This window comes from Polyergus mexicanus, unplaced genomic scaffold, assembly GCF_030449975.1.
Source record: "Polyergus mexicanus isolate NDT 795.1 unplaced genomic scaffold, iyPolMexi1.0 SCAF_37, whole genome shotgun sequence".
Lineage (NCBI taxonomy): Eukaryota > Metazoa > Arthropoda > Insecta > Hymenoptera > Formicidae > Polyergus > Polyergus mexicanus.
In genome coordinates, this window is record NW_027223357.1 from 47050 (window position 1) to 61429 (window position 14380).

Here is a 14380-nt window from a genome sequence, read left to right on the forward strand (position 1 = left end):
ATACATGAATATGTGATAAGTATATATTTGTACAATATATATATATATATATATTAATAATATAAATTTAAATCTTGCTATAACTGAAAACAGAAGTTAGAATCCTAATATAGCTTACAAGCAGCAACAACTATAAATACAAATATATAATTTATGATAACTTTAGGAATGAGTCTGTATCTCATATAAGTTACTATGAAATCTCATGTTTTGGTTAAATATATATATGTAAACAGGTTCTTATAGAAAATAGATTTCATCATTTTAATACATCGTCTTATACCAGAGATTTAAATTTATATAATTTTAATAAGTTAAAATGTTATGAGGGAATAAATAGTGTTTATGATATTATAATACACTATTTCAATTGTAAGTCTGCAGTATTCAAACTACATTTTTTATATCGACAAACTAATTTTTTATACGTACAAAGTATTCAGGATGAGGGATAGAGAGAGTGTCCCGAAATATTATAATTTTATTATAATCTCATGTATATCAAACAATTGTTATATTGTACATAATGTATAATGTAGTAGTGTATACCTAATACGAATTTTATTAGATATTATAAGTTTTATATTTTGTAATAAATTATGTCATGTTTAAACGTAAAAATTTCTTGTATGTTTGTATGTATTGATAAAAATATTAATATGTTTCAGATCAAATGAAATATATATGTATATGTGAATCTAGATTTTAAAGATTTAATTTAATTATATACAAGCCGAAATCATAATCTCTTTCTAAAAACATGATTTGTCTTTTATAAATTATATAATGATTATAAAGATTCTTTGAATTATAGCGACAATTAACTTATCATAGTCTAGTCTAGTCTTGTTGATATAATATTAACGAAAAAAGATAATTAATAAAATTAAAATGTTTGAAATATTGCAAAACTTAAAATTTTAATTTATATTTCTTCTTATAATTATGTTCGCCTGATATTTTACTCATATTTGAGACCTTAAATTTTTGCGGTTTGAATTTTAATTTCAAATTCATATAAAAAAATTATCTATATTAAAAGACGATACAAATGAAAGAAAGTATATAATACAAAAATTTACAAATATCTAGATATGCAACTAGTTATATGAAATCTGATTTGTCAATTCTGGACATGCACATTCTATTGGTTAGAAATTTCACTCATACACATATCTTTCTTTACTACTGAAAGTCTGTGACAAAGCTATAGCTTTGGTACTTTTACCCTATAAAAATCTTGCAGCGCGCAAGCGCGGGCATAACGCTATACTTTACATATCGTGAACCGTGATGCGATTTATACAGTGCAGTGTTAAGTTCGGTTCAATTCATATCCAAGTTGTACTGACATTTACGAACTTGTAGCGGAGTATCCATATTCATCTCAAATCATCGAGAATCAGTTAGCTAAATCATGAAGTATATTCTGGTGACCGGCGGTGTGATCAGCGGCGTGGGCAAGGGTGTCATCGCCAGCTCGTTCGGCACTATCCTCAAACACTGTAACATTCGCGTGACATCCATCAAGATTGATCCTTATATCAATATCGATGCCGGGACGTTCTCGCCCTACGAGCACGGTGAGCGCGATATTAATTTCTGCACATCATTGTGCCATAATATTTGAAAAAACAGCGGTTTTTTCGTTAGCATGTTCGACATCAATCGGTATAAAATTGAGTTCAATTTCCTGTGCTATTGATACGGGACTTTATTGCGATCGCAGCAGTTGCACGTTATTGCGTAAAGATCGCTTCTTCCGTGATTCTAGCTCCTGATTTCTCGTTTCTTAACATTACAGAAATTTTTTTTTCATTTGAATATAATTTATAAAGGGTTATACACACACACACACACGCGCACACACACACACACACACACACACACACACACACACATATATATATATATATATATATATATATATACACATGTGTGTTGCGCGAGGTTTAATTCAAATCGTCTTGCCGATATTTCTATCACTGTTTTCTGTCTATTTTTTGATTATCGATAGAAAAGAAATAAATTACAAAATTTTTTATCTGAATAAACCATACAGTTGTGTGATAAAATTGAATAAAAATCGCTAAATTAAATTCCACGATAAGTGAGTGCCTTTATGGCGGTAAAATTTTCAGCCATGTGCTTACGCCATTTTGCATGCTGCCGCCACGCTATTTAATAATTAATTAAGATTTATCGAATGAGGTCAGATGAATTTTTATAGCTATATAAAATATATATGTACACAAATAAAATTAATTACGCATATATATATATATATATATATATATATATATATATGTATATATTGTATATAGTGCACTAATAGAAGAATATTCATTTTAAGCCCCAAGTTAATTTATTTTTCTACGCAAATATTCTACACTATACGAATCCATCTGAATATGTTTTTAGGCATCTTCCGGTTCTATACATGCATTTCCTACATTCAAAAAAATGTAGATAGAAAATGTAGAGCTGGAGAGAAAAAGCACAATAAAAAAAGTAACATTAAAATTGATGTTAAAATTGATGTATGTCTTATTTTTAAAAATTATATAATTATATTATATATTATTAATAAAATTAAAGTAATATAATAACATTTTTAACATTTTTTATAAAATTATATATGATTAAATTAATTGCATATAGGATCAAATTAGTACTAAATTATTTCTCATATAGTTTCAACTATTATACAGATAAAGTTTAATAATATATCTGAAACAATTAACTGTGATTGAACAATTAAAAATTATTATTGATCAACAAATTATTTTAATTATTAGAGTATAGTAATTGTTATATAAATATGTTTGCATAATTTCATTCATCCTTTAGAAATGGTTTCTAATGTCCAATGAAGCTTGATGCTTATCACCACATTCCATTGTTCAGTCAAGTAAGCGGTAAAAACATTCCTCGAAGGGAAACATCTTATGTTACTGGGTTTTTATAGACACATCCGCTGTCAGTTTTTTAATTTTGCTTATGTTACTTACTGGAAAGTTTCTGTTTACTCTGTACAACAGGAGAAGTTTATGTACTCGATGATGGTGGTGAAGTGGATCTTGATTTGGGCAATTACGAGCGTTTTCTGGATATCACTCTTCATAAGGACAATAATATAACAACGGGAAAAATTTATCAACATGTTATTACAAAAGAGAGACACGGAGATTATCTAGGAAAAACAGTACAAGGTATATCTCTATTTATATAATATCGCATATTTATATATAAGAAAGAGAAAGAGAGAGAAAAACACAATTTTTGCACAAATTAATAAAGATTGATATTATTTTTTAGTTGTACCTCACATCAATGATGCTATTCAGGAGTGGGTGGAAAGAGTTGCGAATCAGTCTGTAACAGAAGATGGAGCTAAACCAGAGGTATTGCTAATAATATGAATTATTATAATATATAATGTTACATAATTCCATAAGATATGTAAAAATATTAATTTACATAATATTCTTTATATATTTGTGATATATAATTCTAATTACATAATTTATTAATAATGCTTTACAGGTTTGCATAGTGGAATTAGGTGGCACAATAGGCGACATAGAGGGGATGCCGTTTGTAGAAGCATTTAGGCAATTTCAATTTAGAGTGAAGAAAGAAAACTTCTGTGTTGCCCATGTGTCTTTAGTGCCGCAGGTAACTGCGTTACATGCCTACAATCTTTACACACAGGTTACATTCTCGTTTACATATCTCTTCTATATTTTATGTGCATACAATAATAAATGCATAATTAATTTTTGTGAAACTCCCTAAACGTTTTTGTGAAGATAATTTCTGAGTAATTATTGAGATATAAAATACTTTTTAGCCAAAATCAACGGGTGAACCCAAGACGAAACCAACGCAATCTAGTGTGAGGGAGTTACGTGGATTAGGTTTATCACCCGATCTAATAGTTTGTAGATCGGAAACGCCTATTGGCAATTCTGCCAAAGAAAAAATTTCAAATTTCTGTCATGTCGCTCCAGAGCAGGTAATTATCATAAATATTTTTAATGAAGAAATAAACTGTATCGTAATTGATTAATTAAAATTGTTAATGTTTGAAAGTAAGTAATTAATTGATATCAACATTAAGTGACATCAAATATTTTGATCAGGTTATCACTATTCACGACTTAACATCCATATATCGAGTACCACTTCTTATGGAATATCAAGGCGTTATAGAGTTTCTCAATGATCGATTGCAACTGAATATCGGAATACCGCGTCCGCGTTTCTTCATGCGAAAATGGCGAGATTTAGCTGATCGCGTGGATCATTTGCGGAAAGATGTTAACATCGCTCTAGTGGGCAAATATACAAAACTCGAGGATTCCTACGCTTCTGTTACAAAAGCGTTGCAACATGCTGCCATTGAGGCCGGTTATAAATTGAAATTGACGGTACTGTGTCGTAATTATTTGAAATATATATAATTTTATACATATTACATAATCATATTGTACTATTATTTTTTGAATGATTATGCAATAATATTATTGCAGTTTATTGAAGCTGCTAATCTAGAGCAAATTACATTAATGGAAAATCCAGTCTTGTATCATGAGGCTTGGCAACAGCTTTGTAAAAGCAGGTAAATATTTCAATATATTTTTATGGTTCTGTACTTCTCTTATATCCATAATTTTTAATGAAGATACATTTGTTGTGTTTAGTGGCATTATTGTACCAGGTGGCTTCGGTAAAAGAGGATTGGAAGGAAAGATGGAGGCCTGTCGATGGTGTAGAACAAACAACAAACCGTTTCTCGGCATCTGTCTGGGTCTACAAGCGGCAGTCATTGAATTCGCGCGAAACGTATTGAATCTCCAATCGGCGAACTCTACAGAAATTGATCCACATACTAGTAGTCCTGTGGTAATAGACATGCCAGAGCACAATCAGGGAATTATGGGGGGAACTATGAGGCTTGGCAAAAGACAAACGCGTTTCTGTAACAATAATTCTGTCCTAAGTAAGTACCAGAATCCATGTTTCAACTTGAGATCAATTTTCTTTTTTCAATGCCACAATATATGATATATTCTTAATATATATATATATATATATATATATATATATATATATATATATTATTTTATTTTTATATTTTTCTGTACAGAGAAATTGTATGACAATAAAGATGTCATAGAAGAAAGACATAGGCATAGATATGAAATAAATCCGGATTATGTTCCAGATTTAGAAGCAGCTGGTTTAAAATTTGTAGGTGAGTTATATTGCATTTTTTCACACACAATAAAGTTATAGTTTTGGTAAATATAATAGACAATCTTAATTATACATAATTGAGATAATACAATATATATATATATATATATATATATATATATATATATATATACTCTATATAGTCTAACATTTTGTTTAATAGGTCGTGATGACGATGAAAATATACGAATGGAAATCGCCGAATTGGAAGGACATAGTTATTATGTAGCTACGCAGTTTCATCCTGAGTATCTATCAAGGCCTTTAAAACCCTCACCGCCGTTCCTCGGTTTAATTTTAGCCAGTGTAGACAAACTGAAGTATTATGTAGCACGAGGATGTAAATTTTCACCTCGCCAACAGAGCGATAATGAATCAGGTAATAATGAAATAACTAGAAAAAGATATATAAAAAAATAAAAATTTATATTAAATTAACGTAATTAGTATAATTAATATATATTAATATAATTGCGCGCACACACATATATGCAAAATGTATGTTTAATGTAAAAATTAGACATAATTTCAATTTGCATGCAAATTTCTCCAACTTACTCATTTGTCATGTTGATTGTTACAGACGATGACTACATGTTGGAGAAAGTGTCAAAATTGCAGTTGTCTAGTAATGCAAGTAGAAGTGGTAGTAATATTACAGAACTCAATGATACTTTGCATTGAGTGAAATTTTATTATCGCAAATTTATTTTGTATCATTCCATTTTCCTATAATCTGATCCACATGTCTTTCTCTAGTCTTACATAATTCATGATTAAAAATTGAAACATAATAAATACATGAATATGTGATAAGTATATATTTGTACAATATATATATATATATATATTAATAATATAAATTTAAATCTTGCTATAACTGAAAACAGAAGTTAGAATCCTAATATAGCTTACAAGCAGCAACAACTATAAATACAAATATATAATTTATGATAACTTTAGGAATGAGTCTGTATCTCATATAAGTTACTATGAAATCTCATGTTTTGGTTAAATATATATATGTAAACAGGTTCTTATAGAAAATAGATTTCATCATTTTAATACATCGTCTTATACCAGAGATTTAAATTTATATAATTTTAATAAGTTAAAATGTTATGAGGGAATAAATAGTGTTTATGATATTATAATACACTATTTCAATTGTAAGTCTGCAGTATTCAAACTACATTTTTTATATCGACAAACTAATTTTTTATACGTACAAAGTATTCAGGATGAGGGATAGAGAGAGTGTCCCGAAATATTATAATTTTATTATAATCTCATGTATATCAAACAATTGTTATATTGTACATAATGTATAATGTAGTAGTGTATACCTAATACGAATTTTATTAGATATTATAAGTTTTATATTTTGTAATAAATTATGTCATGTTTAAACGTAAAAATTTCTTGTATGTTTGTATGTATTGATAAAAATATTAATATGTTTCAGATCAAATGAAATATATATGTATATGTGAATCTAGATTTTAAAGATTTAATTTAATTATATACAAGCCGAAATCATAATCTCTTTCTAAAAACATGATTTGTCTTTTATAAATTATATAATGATTATAAAGATTCTTTGAATTATAGCGACAATTAACTTATCATAGTCTAGTCTAGTCTTGTTGATATAATATTAACGAAAAAAGATAATTAATAAAATTAAAATGTTTGAAATATTGCAAAACTTAAAATTTTAATTTGTATTTCTTCTTATAATTATGTTCGCCTGATATTTTACTCATATTTGAGACCTTAAATTTTTGCGGTTTGAATTTTAATTTCAAATTCATATAAAAAAATTATCTATATTAAAAGACGATACAAATGAAAGAAAGTATATAATACAAAAATTTACAAATATCTAGATATGCAACTAGTTATATGAAATCTGATTTGTCAATTCTGGACATGCACATTCTATTGGTTAGAAATTTCACTCATACACATATCTTTCTTTACTACTGAAAGTCTGTGACAAAGCTATAGCTTTGGTACTTTTACCCTATAAAAATCTTGCAGCGCGCAAGCGCGGGCATAACGCTATACTTTACATATCGTGAACCGTGATGCGATTTATACAGTGCAGTGTTAAGTTCGGTTCAATTCATATCCAAGTTGTACTGACATTTACGAACTTGTAGCGGAGTATCCATATTCATCTCAAATCATCGAGAATCAGTTAGCTAAATCATGAAGTATATTCTGGTGACCGGCGGTGTGATCAGCGGCGTGGGCAAGGGTGTCATCGCCAGCTCGTTCGGCACTATCCTCAAACACTGTAACATTCGCGTGACATCCATCAAGATTGATCCTTATATCAATATCGATGCCGGGACGTTCTCGCCCTACGAGCACGGTGAGCGCGATATTAATTTCTGCACATCATTGTGCCATAATATTTGAAAAAACAGCGGTTTTTTCGTTAGCATGTTCGACATCAATCGGTATAAAATTGAGTTCAATTTCCTGTGCTATTGATACGGGACTTTATTGCGATCGCAGCAGTTGCACGTTATTGCGTAAAGATCGCTTCTTCCGTGATTCTAGCTCCTGATTTCTCGTTTCTTAACATTACAGAAATTTTTTTTTCATTTGAATATAATTTATAAAGGGTTATACACACACACACACACGCGCACACACACACACACACACACACACACACACACACACATATATATATATATATATATATATATATATATACACATGTGTGTTGCGCGAGGTTTAATTCAAATCGTCTTGCCGATATTTCTATCACTGTTTTCTGTCTATTTTTTGATTATCGATAGAAAAGAAATAAATTACAAAATTTTTTATCTGAATAAACCATACAGTTGTGTGATAAAATTGAATAAAAATCGCTAAATTAAATTCCACGATAAGTGAGTGCCTTTATGGCGGTAAAATTTTCAGCCATGTGCTTACGCCATTTTGCATGCTGCCGCCACGCTATTTAATAATTAATTAAGATTTATCGAATGAGGTCAGATGAATTTTTATAGCTATATAAAATATATATGTACACAAATAAAATTAATTACGCATATATATATATATATATATATATATATATATATATATATATGTATATATTGTATATAGTGCAATAATAGAAGAATATTCATTTTAAGCCCCAAGTTAATTTATTTTTCTATGCAAATATTCTACACTATACGAATCCATCTGAATATGTTTTTAGGCATCTTCCGGTTCTATACATGCATTTCCTACATTCAAAAAAATGTAGATAGAAAATGTAGAGCTGGAGAGAAAAAGCACAATAAAAAAAGTAACATTAAAATTGATGTTAAAATTGATGTATGTCTTATTTTTAAAAATTATATAATTATATTATATATTATTAATAAAATTAAAGTAATATAATAACATTTTTAACATTTTTTATAAAATTATATATGATTAAATTAATTGCATATAGGATCAAATTAGTACTAAATTATTTCTCATATAGTTTCAACTATTATACAGATAAAGTTTAATAATATATCTGAAACAATTAACTGTGATTGAACAATTAAAAATTATTATTGATCAACAAATTATTTTAATTATTAGAGTATAGTAATTGTTATATAAATATGTTTGCATAATTTCATTCATCCTTTAGAAATGGTTTCTAATGTCCAATGAAGCTTGATGCTTATCACCACATTCCATTGTTCAGTCAAGTAAGCGGTAAAAACATTCCTCGAAGGGAAACATCTTATGTTACTGGGTTTTTATAGACACATCCGCTGTCAGTTTTTTAATTTTGCTTATGTTACTTACTGGAAAGTTTCTGTTTACTCTGTACAACAGGAGAAGTTTATGTACTCGATGATGGTGGTGAAGTGGATCTTGATTTGGGCAATTACGAGCGTTTTCTGGATATCACTCTTCATAAGGACAATAATATAACAACGGGAAAAATTTATCAACATGTTATTACAAAAGAGAGACACGGAGATTATCTAGGAAAAACAGTACAAGGTATATCTCTATTTATATAATATCGCATATTTATATATAAGAAAGAGAAAGAGAGAGAAAAACACAATTTTTGCACAAATTAATAAAGATTGATATTATTTTTTAGTTGTACCTCACATCACTGATGCTATTCAGGAGTGGGTGGAAAGAGTTGCGAATCAGTCTGTAACAGAAGATGGAGCTAAACCAGAGGTATTGCTAATAATATGAATTATTATAATATATAATGTTACATAATTCCATAAGATATGTAAAAATATTAATTTACATAATATTCTTTATATATTTGTGATATATAATTCTAATTACATAATTTATTAATAATGCTTTACAGGTTTGCATAGTGGAATTAGGTGGCACAATAGGCGACATAGAGGGGATGCCGTTTGTAGAAGCACCCAGATAGCAATTTGTTAACAAATTGTCGCCAAATTGGCATCAAATTCGGTCAAAACTTGGTAACAAATCCAGTGCCATCTGTGTCCGCATTAAGCTTGTGTTTTGGTGACAAAGCTTGCTGACATAACCTGACAGCAAATTGACGGCAAAAACCGAGCAAAGCTTGACATGATTTGACGTCAAATTGATGGCAAAAATCGAGCAAGATCTGCGCAAGACAATCTGATAGCAAATTGTCAGCAAAAACCGAACAAATTCTGCAGCTTTTGGCCATTCATATAAAAGTATATATTTAAATAGATTTAAAGCCTTAACCCTAAGTAACAAAATGATGATAAGTTATGGTCATAAAATGACCATTAGATAATTAGACATTATATAAAATCATATATTAATATGTTAAAACATATAGGTAAATTCAAATAACTTAATTTATAAAATTAAAGATCTTTTTGGACAGAAATTGTTTGAATAAGTGAAAATCGAACAATTTCTGTCCGATTTGCAAAAAATCAATTCAATATCTGAATTTCCTGTATAAGAATTGTGTCAAAAATTGAACCGATAGAAATATATATATTATAATATTATTAGCATTTTGTAGGCTTTATATACACTCATGACAAGAATTTGAATACGGGTATAGATAATGAATAACGCGCCGCATAGCGATAAGCGACTGAACTATTTTATAATACTCTGTAATAAGCTGCAGATTTTGTTCGGTTTTTGCTGCCAATTTGCCATCAGATTGCGCACTCTAGATCCTGCTCAGTTTTTGCCGACAATTTGATGTCAGTCATGTCAGCAAGCTTTGCTCGGTTTCTGCCGCCAATTTGCTGTGTAGTTATGTTAGCAAGCTTTGCTTGATTCTTGCCGGCAATCTGCCAGCTTAATCGGTAATAACAACTCTTGTACCAAATTTGTAGCCTTTTTGCTGACAATAATTTGTAGCAAGCACTTGGCAATATCTGTTAGAACAGACCTGGCTGACTGGGCATTTAGGCAATTTCAATTTAGAGTGAAGAAAGAAAACTTCTGTGTTGCCCATGTGTCTTTAGTGCCGCAGGTAACTGCGTTACATGCCTACAATCTTTACACACAGGTTACATTCTCGTTTACATATCTCTTCTATATTTTATGTGCATACAATAATAAATGCATAATTAATTTTTGTGAAACTCCCTAAACGTTTTTGTGAAGATAATTTCTGAGTAATTATTGAGATATAAAATACTTTTTAGCCAAAATCAACGGGTGAACCCAAGACGAAACCAACGCAATCTAGTGTGAGGGAGTTACGTGGATTAGGTTTATCACCCGATCTAATAGTTTGTAGATCGGAAACGCCTATTGGCAATTCTGCCAAAGAAAAAATTTCAAATTTCTGTCATGTCGCTCCAGAGCAGGTAATTATCATAAATATTTTTAATGAAGAAATAAACTGTATCGTAATTGATTAATTAAAATTGTTAATGTTTGAAAGTAAGTAATTAATTGATATCAACATTAAGTGACATCAAATATTTTGATCAGGTTATCACTATTCACGACTTAACATCCATATATCGAGTACCACTTCTTATGGAATATCAAGGCGTTATAGAGTTTCTCAATGATCGATTGCAACTGAATATCGGAATACCGCGTCCGCGTTTCTTCATGCGAAAATGGCGAGATTTAGCTGATCGCGTGGATCATTTGCGGAAAGATGTTAACATCGCTCTAGTGGGCAAATATACAAAACTCGAGGATTCCTACGCTTCTGTTACAAAAGCGTTGCAACATGCTGCCATTGAGGCCGGTTATAAATTGAAATTGACGGTACTGTGTCGTAATTATTTGAAATATATATAATTTTATACATATTACATAATCATATTGTACTATTATTTTTTGAATGATTATGCAATAATATTATTGCAGTTTATTGAAGCTGCTAATCTAGAGCAAATTACATTAATGGAAAATCCAGTCTTGTATCATGAGGCTTGGCAACAGCTTTGTAAAAGCAGGTAAATATTTCAATATATTTTTATGGTTCTGTACTTCTCTTATATCCATAATTTTTAATGAAGATACATTTGTTGTGTTTAGTGGCATTATTGTACCAGGTGGCTTCGGTAAAAGAGGATTGGAAGGAAAGATGGAGGCCTGTCGATGGTGTAGAACAAACAACAAACCGTTTCTCGGCATCTGTCTGGGTCTACAAGCGGCAGTCATTGAATTCGCGCGAAACGTATTGAATCTCCAATCGGCGAACTCTACAGAAATTGATCCACATACTAGTAGTCCTGTGGTAATAGACATGCCAGAGCACAATCAGGGAATTATGGGGGGAACTATGAGGCTTGGCAAAAGACAAACGCGTTTCTGTAACAATAATTCTGTCCTAAGTAAGTACCAGAATCCATGTTTCAACTTGAGATCAATTTTCTTTTTTCAATGCCACAATATATGATATATTCTTAATATATATATATATATATATATATATATATATATTATTTTATTTTTATATTTTTCTGTACAGAGAAATTGTATGACAATAAAGATGTCATAGAAGAAAGACATAGGCATAGATATGAAATAAATCCGGATTATGTTCCAGATTTAGAAGCAGCTGGTTTAAAATTTGTAGGTGAGTTATATTGCATTTTTTCACACACAATAAAGTTATAGTTTTGGTAAATATAATAGACAATCTTAATTATACATAATTGAGATAATACAATATATATATATATATATATATATATATATATATATATATATATACTCTATATAGTCTAACATTTTGTTTAATAGGTCGTGATGACGATGAAAATATACGAATGGAAATCGCCGAATTGGAAGGACATAGTTATTATGTAGCTACGCAGTTTCATCCTGAGTATCTATCAAGGCCTTTAAAACCCTCACCGCCGTTCCTCGGTTTAATTTTAGCCAGTGTAGACAAACTGAAGTATTATGTAGCACGAGGATGTAAATTTTCACCTCGCCAACAGAGCGATAATGAATCAGGTAATAATGAAATAACTAGAAAAAGATATATAAAAAAATAAAAATTTATATTAAATTAACGTAATTAGTATAATTAATATATATTAATATAATTGCGCGCACACACATATATGCAAAATGTATGTTTAATGTAAAAATTAGACATAATTTCAATTTGCATGCAAATTTCTCCAACTTACTCATTTGTCATGTTGATTGTTACAGACGATGACTACATGTTGGAGAAAGTGTCAAAATTGCAGTTGTCTAGTAATGCAAGTAGAAGTGGTAGTAATATTACAGAACTCAATGATACTTTGCATTGAGTGAAATTTTATTATCGCAAATTTATTTTGTATCATTCCATTTTCCTATAATCTGATCCACATGTCTTTCTCTAGTCTTACATAATTCATGATTAAAAATTGAAACATAATAAATACATGAATATGTGATAAGTATATATTTGTACAATATATATATATATATATATATTAATAATATAAATTTAAATCTTGCTATAACTGAAAACAGAAGTTAGAATCCTAATATAGCTTACAAGCAGCAACAACTATAAATACAAATATATAATTTATGATAACTTTAGGAATGAGTCTGTATCTCATATAAGTTACTATGAAATCTCATGTTTTGGTTAAATATATATATGTAAACAGGTTCTTATAGAAAATAGATTTCATCATTTTAATACATCGTCTTATACCAGAGATTTAAATTTATATAATTTTAATAAGTTAAAATGTTATGAGGGAATAAATAGTGTTTATGATATTATAATACACTATTTCAATTGTAAGTCTGCAGTATTCAAACTACATTTTTTATATCGACAAACTAATTTTTTATACGTACAAAGTATTCAGGATGAGGGATAGAGAGAGTGTCCCGAAATATTATAATTTTATTATAATCTCATGTATATCAAACAATTGTTATATTGTACATAATGTATAATGTAGTAGTGTATACCTAATACGAATTTTATTAGATATTATAAGTTTTATATTTTGTAATAAATTATGTCATGTTTAAACGTAAAAATTTCTTGTATGTTTGTATGTATTGATAAAAATATTAATATGTTTCAGATCAAATGAAATATATATGTATATGTGAATCTAGATTTTAAAGATTTAATTTAATTATATACAAGCCGAAATCATAATCTCTTTCTAAAAACATGATTTGTCTTTTATAAATTATATAATGATTATAAAGATTCTTTGAATTATAGCGACAATTAACTTATCATAGTCTAGTCTAGTCTTGTTGATATAATATTAACGAAAAAAGATAATTAATAAAATTAAAATGTTTGAAATATTGCAAAACTTAAAATTTTAATTTGTATTTCTTCTTATAATTATGTTCGCCTGATATTTTACTCATATTTGAGACCTTAAATTTTTGCGGTTTGAATTTTAATTTCAAATTCATATAAAAAAATTATCTATATTAAAAGACGATACAAATGAAAGAAAGTATATAATACAAAAATTTACAAATATCTAGATATGCAACTAGTTATATGAAATCTGATTTGTCAATTCTGGACATGCACATTCTATTGGTTAGAAATTTCACTCATACACATATCTTTCTTTACTACTGAAAGTCTGTGACAAAGCTATAGCTTTGGTACTTTTACCCTATAAAAATCTTGCAGCGCGCAAGCGCG

At 29.0% G+C, this 14380-nt stretch overlaps 2 protein-coding genes across 2 annotated transcripts; both read left to right on the forward strand.

The window, feature by feature from the left end:
• Positions 1-1417: 1417 nt before the first annotated feature.
• LOC138943736 (CTP synthase 1-like) lies at positions 1418-5946 on the forward strand. Its single transcript, XM_070314670.1, has 11 exons — positions 1418-1583; positions 3042-3212; positions 3319-3404; positions 3547-3678; positions 3854-4018; positions 4146-4433; positions 4536-4624; positions 4707-5005; positions 5153-5264; positions 5406-5641; positions 5846-5946. The coding sequence occupies exons 1-11, from the start codon at positions 1418-1420 to the stop codon at positions 5944-5946; spliced, it is 1845 nt and encodes a 614-aa protein (XP_070170771.1).
• A 1530-nt stretch (positions 5947-7476) lies between these two features.
• On the forward strand, positions 7477-13084 carry LOC138943754 (CTP synthase 1-like). Its single transcript, XM_070314690.1, has 12 exons — positions 7477-7642; positions 9109-9279; positions 9386-9471; positions 9614-9672; positions 10675-10783; positions 10923-11087; positions 11215-11502; positions 11605-11693; positions 11776-12074; positions 12212-12319; positions 12487-12702; positions 12907-13084. The coding sequence occupies exons 1-12, from the start codon at positions 7477-7479 to the stop codon at positions 13005-13007; spliced, it is 1857 nt and encodes a 618-aa protein (XP_070170791.1). The 3' UTR covers positions 13008-13084.
• The last annotated feature ends 1296 nt before the right edge of the window (positions 13085-14380 follow it).

Bases quoted from the DNA above. Each gene is read 5' to 3' on its own strand.
- LOC138943736 (XM_070314670.1), top strand. From the start codon at position 1,418: ATGAAGTATATTCTGGTGACCGGCGGTGTGATCAGCGGCGTGGGCAAG. The intron at 3,679-3,853 runs GTAACTGCGTTA...AATACTTTTTAG, and splicing joins ATGTGTCTTTAGTGCCGCAG to CCAAAATCAACGGGTGAACC. The intron at 5,642-5,845 runs GTAATAATGAAA...TGATTGTTACAG, and splicing joins ACAGAGCGATAATGAATCAG to ACGATGACTACATGTTGGAG.
- LOC138943754 (XM_070314690.1), top strand. From the start codon at position 7,477: ATGAAGTATATTCTGGTGACCGGCGGTGTGATCAGCGGCGTGGGCAAG. The intron at 9,673-10,674 runs AGCACCCAGATA...CCTGGCTGACTG, and splicing joins GAGGGGATGCCGTTTGTAGA to GGCATTTAGGCAATTTCAAT. The intron at 12,320-12,486 runs GTGAGTTATATT...TTTGTTTAATAG, and splicing joins AGCTGGTTTAAAATTTGTAG to GTCGTGATGACGATGAAAAT.